The sequence below is a fragment of the Blennius ocellaris genome, assembly GCF_963422515.1.
Source record: "Blennius ocellaris genome assembly, chromosome: 11".
Taxonomy (NCBI): Eukaryota; Metazoa; Chordata; class Actinopteri; order Blenniiformes; family Blenniidae; genus Blennius; species Blennius ocellaris.
The window spans coordinates 27,345,632-27,365,080 of NC_137660.1; the positions used below are offsets into that span (position 1 = coordinate 27,345,632).

General features: G+C 45.8%; 1 protein-coding gene across 2 annotated transcripts in view; it reads left to right on the forward strand.

Annotated features, from left to right (window-relative positions):
- The window catches only part of osbpl5 (oxysterol binding protein-like 5), a 53,046-nt gene that overhangs the window by 5,530 nt on the left and 28,067 nt on the right, over window positions 1-19,449 (forward strand). The window contains exons 2-3 of one of the 2 annotated variants that reach the window (XM_080505494.1): window positions 7,921-7,983; window positions 9,764-9,955. In XM_080505494.1, coding sequence (XP_080361620.1) covers window positions 9,820-9,955 — 136 coding nt within the window. In that variant the 5' untranslated portion in view covers window positions 7,921-7,983; window positions 9,764-9,819. The remainder of the gene's footprint in view (window positions 1-7,920; window positions 7,984-9,763; window positions 9,956-19,449) is intronic. The other variant, XM_080505495.1, reaches the window with a different exon arrangement.

Here is a 19,449-nt window from a genome sequence, read left to right on the forward strand (position 1 = left end):
GCATGCATAGTTTCGCTGTGATCTCTTGTGACAACAGGGACAGTTTTATTTATTTATTTATCCCCCCAAGATTCCTTGCATATGTTTACACATTTGTCCTTCCCTGCCCCTTCCCAGTGCCTCGTACGGTGCATTTGTTTCGCTTCACATTCCCTTCTTTGCGCTGCCGACTGCATCCAACACGCCAGCAGATTTAGGGTTTTCAGCCGAGCTCCCGACCCCTGAACTCGGCGGTGTCGATATTTATAGAGCAGGTTTTCGCGGCGCACATCCACCACTCTTCTCTTCACCGGCGAGGCGCTCCCGTGGTAGGCAGCGCCTCTGCAATCAATATCCACCTCTCACTCATCTTAAGCTAGCTGCGTGGAGCCGCCGCTCGTATCGCCGCTTCCAGCTTTACTTAAGACCCCCCCCCCCCCTTTGTTTCTTTTCACTTCTTGGAAGTTATGGGTGCAGTTTTAGTATGAAGGATAAGACTCTTATTGTTGTCGTGCTCTAAGAATACAATTTTTCTGATTTCTCTATTAGATCTGGTGGTTTATGCGCTGGTACCGCAGTCGTCGGCAGTTTTCCTAATTGCTTACAGCCCAAATAAAAGGCAGTCGCGCTTCCATTGTGCCACCCCCCCCCCCCCCCCCCCCTCCATTTGTTTTAATGCCTTTTCCTGAGTGGCAGCGCTCGCATTGAGATTTTCATTCACTCCCTGAAAGTGATTGGCACGGTGCGCTGCCCATGTCAAAACCCCCGATAATCTGCAGTTTCAAGGGATAAGCTGCAGCATCTGTGTTGAGTTTGCAAAAAAAAAGGGGGGGGGGGGGGGGGGGGGGGCTGTTGTAGGTTTTTTTTGACATACTTTTAAACACAGTGTTTTGTTGTGAATGCAGTGTTGCTGAGAGGCCGGGTTACGTCACCGGCCTGGTAAATCCCCAGCCCCCCCCCCATTTGGAGTCTCATCTCAATGCTCTGTTGTGAACCGGGTCCGATTTGGTTGTCTTTTTTTTTTTTCTTTTTTTTTTTGGCGACTGACCGTTGATGTTTTTTTCGTGTGGTGGAAATTCAATCGGAACAGACTAATCGGTTAATACCTGTTCACGTAAAGCCACAGGCTTTTCACTTTAGGAAATTAATTGTGGTGGCATTGTATTTACAAAACTGCCTTTAGCCACCCTTGGGGGACGGTGTGGGGGGGAGGAGGGGGGGGGCACTGAATGGAAACTCGTGACTCTGAGTCAAGCATTGCCTTAACCTTCCAGAAAGACCTCAAGTTTCAGAAGATGGACGGCTTCCATGACCCGGGACGTCATGTGACTTCGGTCTTAAAGCGACCCCCCCACACACCCCCCCACCACCATCTCTGTCTGGGCTGTTCAATACGTGATGAAAGGTGGCCGTGATCGAACCGCAGCTTTGACCTTTTACCACATTTTGGCTACCGACGGCATCGACCTCGTGCTCATGAGCATCACCAGTCGTGACCAGGTGTTTTTTTTTCCCACTTGTCACAGCGGTGTCAAACTACTGCCTAATTTCAACTCGAGTGGGCTTGACTGGCAAAATAAAGCCATCATAACCTTTAAGTTTGAACTTTTTTAAGTTCGTCTTTATTGTGCCGCAGAGTATACCACGATCAAAACGTCTATGTTTTTTGCAAATTACTACTGAAAATTACTACAATCTCAAACACAAAGCTGGATTTAATGATACCTCCTGCTGCAAAATATAGAGCAATGTCCAGAAAGGTTGCGTAACACCGTCGCTATATGCATATTTCTACAAACTCGTCTCGCCCACCAGGCTTTGGGCCCAATGCGAATTTGCACTTGCGATGCGTTGATCTCGTTTATTTAAAAAAAAAAAAAAAAGTCAATCTTTTAATGCTAAATTATGACGCTCTTCGTTGGTACGGTATCGAGTGTGTCTTGCTGCTGGTTTCCGAGCTTCATTTCAGCTTTCGTGAGTGATTGAACAGTGTCCACGGCCAATAATTTCCACAGTGACTCAGCTGTCGGAGCCGATATTGTGTCCGTGGTTTATATTCTGCTTCCACGTAGCCGTATAAGCCGGCGTTTCTAAACCCTGGGGTCTGCCGAGTTCACGGAGACATTGCCTGTGCCTGTTGTTAGAATCAGATCGGACGTGTCGCAGTAAACCACAAAGAAGGTGCTTCTGAAATTCAGTTCCGGGATCTACAGCCTTGCTCAAAGGCAGTCTTGAGATTTCCAGGGAAAAGGGTTTTAGACACTGCCGAGTAATTTCTACAAAAAGCTACACGGTCGATATGGAGCGCTGTAAACCTCGTTTACCTGATGCAGATCAACTTGCTGATTGGGATTAACCATAAGTGTGCCCGTGCAGTAGTGCGTATTTTCCAAAAAGTTGCATTTTCTCCCGTTTACACTGAGGTGGAGACCGGGGACTTTCGATAACGCTTGACTCTGGAAGCCATTTCTTAAGAAGTTGTAGTTTTCAGTGACTTCAAAACACAGTCGTAAGTGAACGGCCAATCGGAACCTCAGTCATCCCAAACAGACCTATATTTTTTAAAACTATTTCCTGTTTCCCGACTCTTATTCAGAAGCAACGTGTTCCTACCTCACAATTCTTCAATCCCAACTGAGCAAACATTGCCCTCCCTCATTTGTGTTGCTTCTCATAATAAGAGCAGCGTAATTAGTTCCCTCTCAGTTATTGGGATAAAAGCTGTGTTTAACTCTCGCTGCCATTTTGCCTGAACCGACGGTTGCTCAGCAGGATTAGCGCGCCAATCCGGAGACGGCCACGGGGGCACGGACACGATGCCCCGAGGGCAACGGAAGGGCGTGTGATGAGCAACAATTAGCGTGTTAAGGTCTTTGAGTGCACTCACTGTTAAGTGCCCTTTGACTCGCGCCGTTCTTGTGAATCTGTTTGCGAGTGCTTCTTCCTTGCGTTCTCGCCGTCCGACCTCACTTGGTATATGGGTTTGTTTGCCCGTGTTTTCTGGCGAGAACGGACAGTTCCTGCTAAAGTAAGGATGTCGCTGAAAAGTACTTTATGTCAAAACAATTTGGAGTGGCGCTCGGGTACGAGAGCAAGTAATAGACCGATGGTTTGAGACTTTCCTCTTTGGCCACTGAGCTCGTATCACGTTTGGCCGTCTGGGCGTCTCGTCTAGGTTTTGTATTGCGGGGAAAGTTGGTGCTTTTTCATGGTTATTTCCATATAATGCATATTAAAGTCCAAGTGAAATGATAATCCGACCTCCAAAACACTCTGACTGTCGCTTCTAGGATCATTTTCATGCTAACTGGTCCAAGGGTAAAATGTTAAAACACGGCAATCTGCGAGAAAATAGCCGATAAACGGCGGTATTTTCTTCTGCTGGGCGGAGCTTCTGACAATAATAGAGTGACGTCACGAGTTGTGCACACGCCCAAGTTGTGTTTACATTATGGAGGATCAGAGTTTTGACGACAAAGAGGCTGAATTTAATGATATTTCATCATCATCATCATCATCATCATCATCATCATTTCAAACCCAGTGATTGATGAAGAAGACATGGAAGGGTCGTTCTGCCATCGGTGACCCCGTCTGGAACATGTTTGAGGAAGCAGAAGTTTACTAGCCGCCCGAGCTAGCGGCTCCCGTCGCCTGTGCTCCTTTTCTCCTCTCTCGGTCCTCTTCCAGGCTCAATCTTTCGTCAAGGCTCATAAAACGCCGACTATAACTTCAAAACACTGTAAAAACTTGGATATTTAAGAGGGAAACAAGCCGATATAAACACAACAGATGGAGATCTGCACAACTCTTGACGTCACGCCCACGAAGAAGGATTCCCCGACTTCCTCGGCTGGTAAAAGTAGTGTTTTACTTTGCAAAAAAAACGATAGTTTGGGTACGACTTGAAAGGTTTCTCCGACATTGCCCCACCACTGTTGTCGCATAACAAAGTTATTTGAATTTTGAATCCTCCTTCCGGTCTGGTCAGAAGCTCCCCCGAGCAGAGAAACTAGCGCTGTTTATCGGCTATTTCCTCGCAGATTGCCGTGTCTTAACATTTTACCCTTCGGCCAGTTAGCATAAAAATGTTCCAAGAAGCGACAGCCAGAGTGTTCTGGAGGTCGAATTTTCATTTCGCTTGGCCTTTAAATGGCGATGGAGGCCCCATTCACGCAACGGATTTAAGTGAAAACGCAAAACTGTGGTGTCCCGTTGATAAGTTTTCATTCTGTTCCGCTCATGTCAAGTTAAAACAAAAGCGGTGGATTCCGGTTCGTGGCGAGATGAGCACGTGACCTTTAAACCGGGATCTGTGATTGTCGCACTGTTTTTTCTTAAGTTTCTAAACTATATTCTCCGTTTGAGCGCCTCCTTTCAACCACAAGTTGTTATTCACACTCTTCCTATTGTTTCATTTAACTGCGCCAGAGACACGACTATAAATCTGCCCGGGACCCCCCCCCCCCCCCCCCCACCCCCCGTGAGTCGGTCTTTTTTTTGCTCTTTGCTGGGAAAGCTGGCAAACTGGCTGCGCGCTTATGTAAATGCTACTCAGTTGTCTGCTTGGAGAGAAGCACGCTGGTTATACAATATGCAAGCGGCGGAGTTTTAATTCGCCGGGGCGAACGAGGCGACTCGTCTCGCGCCGACTCGCGGCCGGCGCCGTTGCGTCGTTCACACGGCCAGTCCGGCTTCTCGTCGCGTTTCCTCCGAGGCGCAAACGCGAGGGTCGTTTCCTCCGTGGCGTGCAGTTTCACGTTGCGGCGCGGCGAAATGAATTCCTCCCGAGAAGAGACACTTCAACATCTGGCCCGAGTGAGGAAATGTGGGACAGCTTCAAGTGTGTGGTTCTGGAGTCTTTCCATCGCAGCCACATTCTGGGTCACAGTGTCTTCCTTTATTCCCACTTAGCACACTTTGTACTTTCTTTTTTTTTTTTTTTCTTGCCTTACATGGACAAAAAGAGTCTTGCTGGTGGGTTTTGTTGATGCCGATCTACCCTGAGATGATCCTAAGTTGCATCTCCCCTCTATCTTCTCTATGTCTATTTCTTTTTTTTTTTTAAATTTGCTCCATATTCTCTGCACAGCCCCCCCCTTTGTCTTCGCCCCTCAAGCGCCCGTCGGCTCAGGGATTCTCTTTCAGTCCACTTCTTATTTAGGTTAGATGTACTCGAGTGTTATGGCTTCCTTCGTCGCTCGGGGATGCGATTTAAAGGGACACGTTCCACCAGTGCCGCCCGACCCGGTTCAGTTTTACACTTGTTGGTCTGCCTGAATCCCCCTGAAGTGGTTTCTGCTGGGAGACACACACACACACACACACACACACACACACACACACACACACACACACACACACACACACACACACACACACACACACACACACACACACACACTCTCCTGGAGGTGGGATGTGTGAGTTCTATTTGAATTGATCAAGTGCACCTAATGAAAGTATCATGATCCAAAAGTATGCAATACTTACTGAAATGGCCTAGTGAAATGTAAAACACTACTTTGCAAAAAACTATAGTTGGGGTTTCTCCGACTCTGCCCCACCACTGTTTTCGCATAACAAAGTTATTTGAATTTTGAATCTCCAGCCGAGGAAGTCGGGGGAATCCTTCTTCGTGGGCGTGACTTCACGAGTTGTGCAGATCTCGATCTGTTGTGTTTATATCGGCTTGTTTCCCTCTTAAATATCGACGTTTTTACAGTGTTTTGAAGTTATAGTCGGTGTTTTATGAGCCTTGATGAAAGATTGAGCCTGGAAGAGGCCGAGAGAGGAGAGAAGGAGCACGGGCGGCGGGAGCGGCTAGCGGCTAGCTCGCGCTGCTAGGGGCTAGCAGCTAGCTCGGGCGGCTAGCAGACGATCAAGTAATACCTGGACTCATCTTCGGTGATTCCGCAGTCGGAAAAGCGCTTCGACGTGTTCGATCCACGAAGCCGGGTCGTTCTGCCAAAAGTCAGGACGCCTCAAAGCCTCAAAGGTGAAAACTGGCGGCTGCTGAGGCGAGGAGACGAGGACGAATGGAGGACGAAGCGTCTTCTGCTTCCTCAAACATGTTCCAGACGGGGTCACCGATGGCAGAACCACCTTCTGTGTCTTCTTCATCAATCACTGGGTTTGAAATGATGATGATGATGATGAAATATCGTTAAATTCAGCCTCTTCGTCGTCAAAACTCTGATCCTCCATAATGTAAACACAACTTGGGCGTGTGCACAACTTGTGACGTCACTCTATTATTGTCAGAAGCTCCGCCCAGCAGAGAAAATAACCGCTGTTTATCGGCTATTTTCTCGCAGATTGCCGTGTTTTAACATTTTACCCTTCGGCCAGTTAGCATGAAAAATGTCCTTGAAGCGACAGCCAGAGTGTTTTGGAGGTCGAATTTTCATTTCACTAGGACTTTAAATAGGATTGATGGAAAATTCAACCAAAAAAAACAACTATTCGCAAACATTGTAAAACCAACAGCTGATACCACCTCTTACTTCTGTAACTTTGTGCAGAAACAAGAACATGTGAAAAGGTGAATAAATAACAATTGATACACTTGACCGATGGCATTTTTTTGTCCTCTCTGACCCCGGAGCAAATATTGATTTGCAAATTGACAAACCTGCTCTGCAAATGTTTGTTTTGTCAAGTTCCAACAGTCGTACAGTTCAAGTGAGTAGAATTTGCATTTGAATGAAAAAACGCGTGTTTCCTCACGCCGGGGCCTTCCAGCCATAATATTACTGCGTCGACTGATTATCGAATTTCGTTTGCAGGTTTGTTTGGATTGTATTAATGCCGTTGCAAGTGTGTATTTTATGGTTTAGTTTTTTAATGTGTGGTTTGTCGCACGTCTCCGTTGCTTGAGAATTCGTCCATTTGTCCCTCCAGCAGTGTTAAAAGGCATTTTGAGGCCCTGTTTTCAAATGGAAAACGCAAAAAACTGTCATTGCATCTCGTTGGACTGTTTACGTGGCAACGGTGCTCAGAACCACTGAAAACGACTGCAACGGTGGAACTTTTCGAAAATGCTCAGCCTCCATTTCCGTATAGACGGTGGAAACGCTGCTACTGCACATGCAGACCATAACTGGGACTTTGTAGTTTTATACAGGAGGATGTTTTTTTTTTTTTTTTCATAGTAGTACTGCAGTTTTACATTCGTTCCCACCATGAAAACTACGTAGTTTTCGGCGTTTCCGCGCAAACACAAAACGTCTTCTGGAACAATAATGCAAAAAGAATGTTTCACTTGAAAACCTAAAACGTGGCCTGATGGAAATAGAAAAGTGACGATAGGAAACAGATTTTTTGATATTTTTTTTTCCCCCTTTGGCTCGAAAGTGTAAAACGTTATCAAATTAAGTGAGTCAGGTTAGAATGTGGGCGTATTTAAAGTTGGAGATCAGGCTGACGTCCTGCTTCTTTCTGACTTCAAGTCTTTCTGGATTCACAAGCTAGTGGGATGTGTGTAGTTCTAGTGTGTGTGTGTGTGTGTGTGTGTGTGTGTGTGTGTGTGTAAGACACTGTGTTTGATTTCTGTTGACTTAGTAAACACATGCTGAACAGAATATTTCTCCCATCTGTGAACATTTTTTGAAGCGAGGACTACCGTCTCGTCTGTCCACTTTATCTACGTGTCCAGCGGCGGTAAATAACGTAGTTATTGTGCTACAATTGGACGGCAGCTGGAGCCGCTATTGCTAAGAGAGTAGTGTGTGTGTATGTGTGTGTGTGTGTAGGTGGAAAGCAGACAGATGTTAGCAGCTTCTCCAGGCCAGGGGCTGAGCAGGGGTGGGGCGATAGCACAGTGGTGTGACCAGGAGGAGCATGGGAAGGAGGGGGGAAAAGGAACAAAAAAAAAAAAAAAACTGTTTGTATTTGGTGGGCTTTAGTGAGACGGTATTGTAACTGTAGTGTCTTTTGCAGGTGAGACCGGCCGCCCCCTACAAAGGCCTCTGGATGCTGCGTGCGCTGCTGTGCAGGTGAAAGGTAAGCTGAGCCCTCACTCTCCAGCGACACACTTTCAATTTCTCAATAATGCATGCGCCCCCCCCCATTGAGCGGGCGAACCGCTTCAGCCTCACTTAATCGTGTGGTATAACGTCGCACCGTCTCGCAAGTCTGGGAATAAAGGCTTTTGGACACTTTACGTGTTCCTATTTCACCTGTGAAGTGGATTTCTTCTCTGCATAAGTCAACTTGAAATAGAAAATTTGAAAAGAATGACACAAATAAATATACATTTTTTTACCCAGTTGTTGCCAGGAGGGATAAGTCACTTTCTGAGTGGGACAGAAAACGAGGACATGTCTTCTAGAGGTGCAAAGGAGACTTTTCAGTTCGTGACGACTCGCGTTGGATTCTAAAATACAAACCGTCTGTTCATTAAGCGGAGTGAATCCCGTGTGTCTGCTCTGCGTTTCCTGACCTCCGTGACTCACCGTGGGTCGGGTTTGCGGAGTCGCCGGACGAACCGCTTGGCTCAAGTTTGCTCAGCAGCTTTACTGGGCGTGTCGCGCTCATTCTGGGCTGGAAGAGAGCAAATGTTTGGAGTTTCACAAAGACACTCGACTACAAAGCGATACTTCAGAAAGGGACGTGTGCCGCTCTATAAGCGGCAGTTAGCCTGGAGTGCGTGTTGATCTTTTTGCTACAGTGGCAAGGGAAAAATGTAATGACCGGTTACGGCTGCTTTTTTTAGCTTGCCCATACTTCACTCTGTATTTTTGGTCTCTCGTGAAAGTATAAACTTGTATAGGTGCTTGGGAGTTCGTGTCAAGTCTGTCGGAGTACAGACATTTTATTTTGTTTGATTGCAACGGAAACAATAAGTGATATTGACCTATTTCTCATTTTGAGAATTTTTTTTTTTTTTTTGTAAGTTAGAATTACTACCCTGCACTTTATCAGTGCTGGCACTGTTGTGGGGGAAAAACAGTCACTCAGTTAATTCAGCCAGGAAGCACGGGGCTCCAGTCATGCTGTTTATCTTGGAGAACGACTGTATGGGATTGAACAGCAAATCACACATTAACCAGACAGTGTGTCTCCACCTGTAACCCGCCAGGCTACTGTTCTCGGACGCGAACGCTTCAAAAAAAAAAAAGGAAAAAAAAGCCCTTCCCACTTTGATTTAAGACGGCAAGATAAGCGCAATAAACACTTTGTGGTTTAACTTTGTACCACCTGACTGGACGTCGCCGTGGTTCCCCTTTTATGTCTTTCGTCGGCGATGTTCAGCAGTTTAGCAGGTGTTTGCGACGCCCACTTCTACGAGACGTGGACTCTGGTCAGCAGATTGCACGTACCCTAGAATTCTCTCTGACATGTCTGGCCTGTCACTCAGGCAGTGAATTAGCCGGACTTTTTTTTTTTGTTTCCCACGTTATTTACCGAAGTCGGTATAGCGTCCACATTTTTGTCTTCCAGAAATTGAAAGCACGGAAAGTTTGAGGAATTAAGGTGGTGATGCCGTTAAAGTCCTAGTGAAATGAAAATTCCACCTCCGAAACACTCTGGCTGTCGCTTCTAGGGACATTTTTTATGCTAACTGGCCGAAGGGTAAAATGTTAAAACACGGCAATCTGCGAGAAAATAGCCGATGAACAGCGGTATTTCCGCTGCTGGGCGGAGCTTCTGACAATAATAGAGTGACGTCACGAGTTGTGCACATGCCCAAGTTGTGTTTACATTATGGAGGATCAGAGTTTTGACGACAAAGAGGCTGAATTTAACCATATTTCATCATCATCTGGTGTTTCAAATCCAGTGATTGATGAAGAAGACACAGAAGGTCGTTCTGCCATCGGTGACCCCGTCTGGAACATGTTTGAGGAAGCAGAAGACGATTCGTCCGTCACCGCGGCTTTGAGGCTTCCTGACGTTTGGCAGAACGACCCGGCTTCCTGGATCACGTCGAAGCGCTTTTCCAACTGCGCGGAATCACCGAAGATGAGTCCAGGTATTACTTGATCGTCTACTAGCCGCCCGAGCTAGCGGCGCGAGCTAGTCGCTCCCGCCGCCCATGCTCCTTTTCTCCTCTCTCGGTCTCTTCCAGGCTCAATCTTTCGTCAAGGCTCATAAAACGCCGACTATAACTTCAAAACACTGTAAAAACTTGGATATTTAAGAGTCGATATAAACACAACAGATGGAGATCTGCACAACTCTTGACGTCACGCCCACAAAGAAGGATTCCCCCGACTTCCTCGGCTGGAGATTCAAAATTCAAATAACTTTGTTATGCGACAACAGTGGTGGGGCAGAGTCGGAGGAACCTTAGAAGTAGAACCCCAACTATCGTTTTTTGCAAAATAGTGTGTTACATTTCACTAGGCCTTTAAGGGTATTCACTGATTCCGGTACTGCTCGGAGTACCGGTACTCGAGTATTGCATGGACGAGCGACGTCAGCAGTTTGGAAACAATACATTAGATTTATTGCCATTTAAAACGTACTTGTATCCGTACTTGGTATCGGCAATTAGATAAAGGTTAGTACTTGTTAAGAAATTCTCATCTTATGTCTCTTGTGTTACGCAACCTTTCCCTGGAACCACTTCATTAGGAATCGTCACAATTCAGGCCGTGGCATCAGAATAATTTAACCAAAAATAAATCCAATTTGCTCATAAGACAGGGTGTATTAAGAGAAGTGCTCGCGGTGCAAAATATGAGCCGCGGTGTGTATCGTGGTTCTCCACTGAGGGAAGCCGGAGCACCCAGGAGTCTCTTCTGATCCGTCAAACGAGATGCAAGTTAATGAGAGCATCACCGAGAGACGCCCAGATTTGACGGTTATTTATGGGGCTCCTCCTGTGTTGCAGAATGGCTGCATGTGCATCTGTACTGGTAACATCTGGAAAGCAGTCGGTATTGACGATTCTTTGTGGAGCTGCATAATGAATTGTGTAAATGTGGATCTTCACTACATTTAGGTTGTCGAACCTCCTCAAATGGCCGATATATCTGAAATCGTGTGCGAAGCAGTGCACCGTGCATAGATTGTGCAAATGCATAAGTGAAAAGTTGCTTTATCGAATTTGTTGCAACGACGAGCAAAAAAGTATTTTTTACTCTGTGGGATTTGAAGTCGCAGCAGAAAGAAAGATAAATGACAAGATGAACAGTGTGACAATAGAAGCTGTTGCAGAACGTGCTGGTTTTTTTTGTTGTTGTTTACAACATATTTGCGTCAACATATCTTAACTGTCCTTGTAAGAACAGCTCTTCAACCTGCAGTAAAGCTGCGTGTGTGTGTGCGTGTGTGTGTGTGTCACACACACATTTAGTTATAGTCAGTGCTGCAATGCTGCAGTGTCGTCCGCCACATGCTGACGAGAACTGTGATTAGTTTTTAATTGCGACCGATGAAGAGTGAAGGCTGGTATAAGTACAGTTGGAATAGTCGTGAACTAATTAGCCGCCGCCGCTTTGAGCGTAACCCGGAGCCGCTACGACTTGTCCAATTACGTGCAGCGTCTTTCCTTTTGAAAATCTGCTGAGCCAACGAGCTCTGCGCTTCACTTCCTGTTGCACAAGTTAATGATTTAGGGTTTTTTTTTTGCTCCCATTTCCATCATGAAAACTCTCAGGTTGTAGCTTTTTTACTTAACAGGATTATTTTATAATTGTACTTTTGTCTTTTTTTGCAGAAACTGTTTTAACCTCCATCTACCCCTTAGCCCTTCGCCTCCAAAACGAGGGCAAAGGCAAAGGGGTAAAGGGGTGTTTGTTGATTTTCCAGCACTTGCCTAAGGCCCTCAAATTCATGTCGGTGGAAGTTTTTGAAAAACATTTCATGTTCCATCAGTGCTGTGTCATTCACCCCAGAATTGAAGTAAAACAAGATTCCGGCTCGGGGGCACCTGCCGAGTACCATCTGAGATGTTCAGGTGGATCGGCTAGCTTGCGGCCTAGCATGCCCGTTAGCATGCTCGCAAACATTGTCCGATTGAGCTGAAATTTGGTAGGTGGCCTAATGGGGGCGCTGCGGCCACGAATCACTAGCTAATTAGCTGGTTTTGACACCGTTTTTTTCAAAATAAGTCATAAAAAAAAATGTTTTACTTAAAAAATTATCATTAACCGATCTCGAGGATCGTGCCCACCCCGACACAACAGGTTTATATAACTTTAGAAGCGTATATATGTGAAATGCGAGTCCTTCGGCACCATGTCCTCCTACCCCTCTGTTTAAAGTGTGCATCTGTAGACGCTTTGTTTCGAGGGGTGAATAGCACTCCTCCTCACCCCTCAGACCCTCGTGAACGCGTATTTCAAAGGGGTAAGATGAAGGGCTGAGGGGGAGAATTGGGATTGGCTCAAAATGTACTAATACCAAAGTGAAATTATGACTCTTTTGCGACACGATGGCCACAAGCGCAGTTGCCATGGCGACTGGGCCAGTGTTTTGGAGAAGTTGTGTTTTCAATGGCTCCGAGCACCGTTGCCGTGCCGACGGGGGGCCTGGAATGGCCGCGGGCAGGCCGACTTAAAGAGGCAGGTTGTCATATCAAACATGAAAAGGATGTTATCACTCAGCGTATCGTCGACGAGGTTCTAGCCTGGGGGGGGCGCCGGGCGCCGTCACTCGCCAGCAGCTGGGACGACCGTCTGTCTCCATTACGTGACGTTAATGGAGTTCCTGGATGGTGACGTGGCGACCGAGTCCCTTCTCGATAAACTGCACTCTGTCCAGGTTGACCTGATTACTGCCTGTTAAATGTTTCATACTGTCACATTTTGCCCTCACGGCATCCATTAATCTATGAGATGAGTACCTCTTTTTCTTCTTCTTCTTCTTCTTCTTCTTCTTTCAGGGTGTGAAGTGAGATTAGTTCCTCTTTCCACATTGTGTTTAACACCATTATTAAGAGTGTCAGTTCTGAGGTCTCGCTCAACGACGAAGCTTCAAATACTAAAGTGTGGATTATGGTTTTGAAACCCTGATGTGTTTTTTTTGGGGGGGGGGGTTTCCACAGATGGCTAGATGATTAAATAAAAAACCCTACATTTTATACGTTTAAGGACAGCAGAGGTGAGCTAGAAATGTTATCCACCAGATGATTGAAATTGCCCGTTTCCTCTCTGCCCGTTTCCACTGAAATGAGATTGCGCTAAAAAATAGATGTTTGCTGTACTTTCATCAGCTCATTCCAAAACGCGAAAGGATCTCTCCTCCTCGGAGTAGTTTCCTCTAAAAATCATGCACTTTTCTGCAGATTGGGTCAAATATATGTTCATAACAGGTTTGTACAAGCTTAACATTTCTTTTCCACCCATAGCCTGTGTGTCTAAACTCTATATTTACTTTAGTCTAGTTTACTCTGTGCTTCATTCCTGGTCCAATTCTGATAAGCAGGTAAAAGCAGCATATTGTGGTATGAACTTGAGCAGGAGTGTCAAATCTAAAAGTGTAAGACTCCGGCCCGGCCCGATAGAGATTGTCGACGTTGAGATTCAAAAATACTCGGTTTTTGCCAAAAATATAGACATTTTGAACACATATAGTAAAGTTTCAATCGAAAGGTTATTGTGGCACTATTCTACCGGTCCACTCCAGGTGAAATTGGGCTGCAAACTAAAATATGTTTAAATGAAGAAGTTCTGAAAAAAAAAGATGTTTTTAACTGTAATTTCCACTACTTTTTTTTTTTTTCACAACGACGCGGCGACCTTATGGATTTTCACAGGTTAACGAGCTTCATGCCACAATACCTGGGTGATGCGTTCAGGTGCATCCTGTAACTCCGACCTTTCATTGTTTTTTTTTGTGCTGCTTGTATTCAGATGCGCTCAATAGTCCGGAAATGACGGTGTGTCAATAATTTGACCGTTGATTGACTTCCTTATCTCTCTCTCTCTCTCTCTCTCTCTCTCTCTCTCTCTCTCTCTCTCTCTCTCTCTATCGCTCTCTCAGGCCCCTTACTGTGCTTTCACGCCATTAATTAAAGTAATTTACCCAACACCTTGTCATCCGTTATCTCGTGACTCGTGTCCACCGTCCGGCTCTCTGCTGCCAGGCGTCTTCTGGCTGTCTGAGCCCCCTGACCCCCCTGCTCACTCTCCCCTGGGGGGGGGCGACGACACACACTTAGCTCATCCTGCAACCTGCGCCAGATTAATCACTCAGGCTCATTTTCACCTCCCTTTGTCTCCTCATCCAGTCGCCACAGCTTGTTATTACCTTCTTTCAGCCACGCAGGCTTTGGGCTCTATAATAAGGCCTCGCCGTGATGCGAAAGGGCATTTAAATGACTGCAGCAAGAGAAAGAATCTCATTTGCAAACCACTTATGTATAATTGACGGAGACAGTGGGGATCGGACAAAAAAATAGGCCGACGTGTTGCTTTTTCCTCGTCCTCACTTTTTCCACTCCGGGGAGTTAAAATGCAGGAGTGACATTCCGAGCCGGAGAAGAGACGTGACACCTTGGCGGCGGCGCTTGACATTCGTCGGTGCAGTTAAAACCATCACCATTTCCGTTTTTTAGTCACGCTGCCTCATGCAGCCGTCGTTTGCATTTGATAAAATGTAGGCGGGTCGTGAACGACGCAGCGACGTGACGTCATTACGCAACAATAATGGCACGAAGGACGTAGGATTGCGGCTGCAGGTCATGACAGCGGCTCAACTGGTGTCTGAAGCTGGGAGCTTCCTGTACCTTTCACAGTAAAACCGCTGCGCTGCGGTGCGCCGACAGTTCCGGGAGGTTCATTGCAGACTTGTTGAGAGTGACGGAACATTCTAGTGAATTACACAACAACTACAGGACATTAAAGACACACCGCTCACACTCATGGTTCTAACAATCCAGATCTCCCACATTTATCTTCCATTTTAATCATGTGCAGCAATAAAGGAGCTGAGAGCTGCAATGCATTATGGGGGTTTCTGTTTGTCGTGTTTTAAATGTAATTATTGGGGGTTATGTTAGGTTTGTAATGTTGCTAATAATTGTGTTTTTGTTGCTTGGTTCATGTAGTTTAGTTTATTAGTTGTAAGTCGTCAACCAGCAGTGAAGAAGGTTTTGTGTGTCGTGTCGTCCTGGCGTGGTCTTCCTGTGGGACTGTCAAAATAAAATGTGTGTGGCTCTCTGGGTGTTGTGTTCAGTGGGAAACGGGACCAAATGGCTCTCTGAGCATTAAAGGTCGCCGACCCCTGGCATAGATAGTTATGAATTGAAAGACACAAATAAATGTGACGTCTCAACAGAAAACAGGACGACTACTAGAATAGATGTACCACTGTGTTTCCACTGTTCCCGGCACGCGGCTGAAGTTAAGACTGCTCCCGACCCGTGTTTGTCTTTGGGTGTGTGCCGTACTCCGTGTCCTCCCGACGGTCTGTTCGTTCCTCCGACACCCAGAAGATCCTGTTTAAACAGCCACGACGGAACGAGTGCAGAATGTCCATTACCTCGACGCCGTGTTGCTTTAAACTGTCAGCTTCGGTCTCTGTGTGTATATATACAGGTATGTATATGTGCACTTGCGTGTCATTGGGTTTGTATGTATACAAAGGGTCTGTGCCTGGCACCACGGTAAGACCCCCCCCCCCCCCCCCTTTTTTTTTTTTCATCAGGCCCGTTCCCACACAGAGCAACCCCCCCCCTGGCCTGCATCCAGTGGTGTAACACAGCCAGCTGGCTGGGTCTGTCCCAGGTCAAACATGGCTCCAGTGTGTCCCTCTGGACCTGCTCTGTTATTTAGATTTATTCCGTGAAAGCAAAAGCGAACAAATTAACAAGTCGTCCGGAGCCTTTCGGACGAGATAAACGTGCCAGGTTGAGTTTGAAGGCTTGTCCGTTCCATTGTGCCACAGTTACAAGGTTTGTTGTTGGGGAATTTGCTATAAATTGAAATATTTACATGTTTCTTACTGGACTAAAACAGCTGGGATGTAAATTTTTTTTTTTTAGAACTTATTGGCTCGAACTAGACGACATTTCTAGGAACGCTACACGGTTTATATTCAGAATTGTCTGCAAGTGGACGTTTAACTGTTGAACAAATACAAATACACTTACAAACTTAAAAAAAAAAAAACGTTTGGGAGGTTTACATCCCTGTTACAAGTATTACGTGACATACCGGAGGCGTGCGTAGCGGCGATGCAGAGGTGGTCTCGCAGTACGAGTTGGACTTAGAAGTACTAGTATCGGTACTCGGTATCGGCCATTAGTTCAAGATCAGTGCTGGTATTTGTCCATTTAAAAAAAAAAAAAAAGGGTGGTGTCGGTGCGGCTCCAGCTGTTGTGCCTCTGGCCGTACTTTTCACTTTCAGTCTCAACAGACCCCCCCCGTTTCTCCTTGTTAGGAAACCTCGCTTCACTGCGTTGTTATTTTTCCGTCCTCTCGCGGACAGAAGACTCGGCTACCGGGAGCAGACTTGATCTATTCGGGGAGTTTTGTGTCTCGTCTAAACCGAACCACATTAAACAAAGCTCTTTGACCCACTGCCATATTTGCACCTTTTCCTTTTCGTCTCCACAAGAGCTTTTTAAAAACCCTCTGGTAACTTGGATTTCATAAAGTCTGCACGAGAAGAATTATAGTATGTGATCATGAGGCGACGTTGCTTCAGCATCAGGGAGACAAAAAGACTTAGACTTCGACTTTCTTTATTGTCAAAGTCTAAGTCTTAGGATGTGGAGAAGTTTTACCAAGGTGGTCCATCGTCGCAGACCTTTCCTATTTTCAGTCGGGTACATCGGGCAAGTCTGGCTGGAAGATGTTTCCTCCAAGCGAGAGCCTTAAAATACTCCCCGCATCCCCGCGTGGCTCGGAATAGAGCAAGCGAGCAGCACATCCTCCCACAGAGGATCTTTTTTAGAAACACCCAACAGTTCTCGTCCGTCCACTTTCTTTCCAGTTTCGATTCGACCGTTTTTAAAACATCAACGGTCGCAAATCTGCTCTCCGGCCTTTCCCGTTCAGGACAAAAACACTCGGGGGGGGGGGGGGGGGGGAGTTCACTGGGATTGAGCGGCAGTGTGGTTTTCCCTCACGAGGCGTTCGGAGTGTTAAAAGCGAGCCTTTGTCTTGACCTGGTTTCTGAACGTGTCGCCGTGTTACTTATGCATGACGCCGGAACGTGAACACGAGCCGGAATAGAAAGTCGGGACTCCTCTCTATCGGTCTCGAACACGCACATCATGGAGTTTTCTTTAACATGTTTCAGTGAGATTGTCTGGCTTCCTTGCTTACGACTAAATATCGGACAGTTCTGATCATTTTTTTATGCCATTTCAAGCCACGTTGATTTATTTTTTCTTCGTTTAAGGAAATATAAAGCGTTGTAATCGATCTGTATCGTTTCCTTTTCGTATCTAAGAATCCTGTCTGCTTCAATATGTCCACCGCGGATGCACATACTGTACTTGGGGGACTTCCTATTGGTGTGTATCTAGGTCATACAGGCATCCATTAGCCGCGTCCTCGCTGGAGATGTGGGGGAGGGGGGGGGGGGGGGGGTGAGGGGGTGTTAACGTGGTCCGGGTGCGCTGCAGGGAGGCCAGCTCCAAGTGATGGAGCGACGGGGGATGTGTCTGGGCTTTAATCTGCGCCATCACATCAGGAACAGCTGGTTCGGTGCAGGCGCCCGGCGTCGTGAGGCTGCTGCTGCAGCGCTCACACTTGAGGGATCGCACACAGTCCAGGCTGCGTTTGTCTGATTTCTCGCCACGCCGGGTCGTTATATTTAATACCACCGACGTCTGTACTTTCACTCATCGTACTGACATTATTCCAGTGTGTTTTTTTTTTTTTTCTTCTCTCTTCCTGTTTTTGTTTGTTTTTGTTTTGTTTTTTGTTTTTTTTGTGTGTTTTTCGTTCTGTTTTTCTCTTTTCTTTTCTTTCTTTTTTTTTTTTTTTCTTTCTTTCTTTGTTTTCTGTCCTTTTGTTGTAATTGTTGTGATTGTTTTGGTTTTTGCTCTGTTGCTGCTCAGGCTGGTTTAATCTCATGGCAGTGGAAAATATTGAGATCACTGCGATTACTTTATTATTGAAAAGAAAAAAAAATGTGTGTAGCACTAACAAGGGTATTGTATGTATCTCCCCACCAAGTCTATCTCTCCACCTTTCCTCTCCTCTCCTCCATCCTTTCACCCCAACCGGTCCTCAGAATTCCTCCACCTCTGACTCTGGTTTCTACAAAGTTTCTCCCTGTTGGGGAGTTTTTCTTTTCCACAGTCGCAAACAAACCTGCTTGCTCATGTGGATATGTTGGGCTTTTCTATTTTGGAATGACTGTAATATATTTAAAATGTCTTTTTTTTTATAAAAAAATAAAAAAATACCACCGACGTCTGTACTTTCACCGATCGTACTGCCGTTATTCCCGTATCTGTCGGCGTCGGTAATGCAAGACCCGTTTTCTGGACTCGTCCTCATAGACTTGATACTCTGCAGCAGGGGTGCTCAGTACGTCGATCGCGATCTACCAGTCGATCGCAAAGGTAGTAATAGTAGATCGCATGACATTAGAAAAAAAAATAGACGCTGGTGTAATGAAACTTAACTACCCTTCCGAATTACGAGTACAATCGAACGCAGCGTCAGATGACGGCAGAATTTTTCTGACCTTCAGCTCACCGCACACGCGCAAACAACGACGCTAAGTGTGGCGAAGCTAGCAAGCTAGTCAAGCGACTTACCGCAAATTTGAAGCCCTTGCTTTTTTTTCTTTTAAACTAGAGAAAGTTTTGGTCATCAAAAATGAGTGGGGGGGGGAAGAAGACAAAAATAATTTTTTTTGTAATTACCTATGTTGTGTTGCACAATATTTGCTCATACGGTTTTGCAAGGTACGTCATTATACATTGCACATATAAAGAATCCTCAATATATTTGAAAATAAATATATGTTTTGCATTTTTGTAGTGGGTGGATCACTTTGACTTGGCCATTTTATAAGGAGCTGAAAAAGTGTGGCCACCCCTGGTCTACAAATACTGCAGAGTGACAGGCCAGTGAAGGGTTACTGAGGGAACTCCATTTGACACTTTCTTTTTTTTTTTTTTGCCTTGTATTGCAGTTGTTTTGACAGCCTATCATTTCGTAACGGTGGAAGTTGTGCAAACAAGCAGCTGCCAATGTGGAGTAAGCAAACTTACTTCATCGGCTCAGCGGCACTGCAGGAACGGGGACGAACTCCGTCCGGTTCCTCTGGTTCTCGGGAGGTTGAACTACATTTTTGTTTGTGGTCAGAGTGAACTCACCACCTTCTGATATACTGAAACGTCGCCGAGGAGGGGTTACATATTCGATAAGAAGCGGCTTAATGGTCGCATACGTCTCTTCTCGTTGATAGATCACTGTTTAATTTTATTATCGTCTGACTCCTGAAGGCTTTCACACTGTTTTTCAAATCTTTATTATTATTATTATTCTGACGTCTTCCGTGATGTGCTTCCCCTCCTACAATCTTTAACTGGTTTGAACCATTAAAATA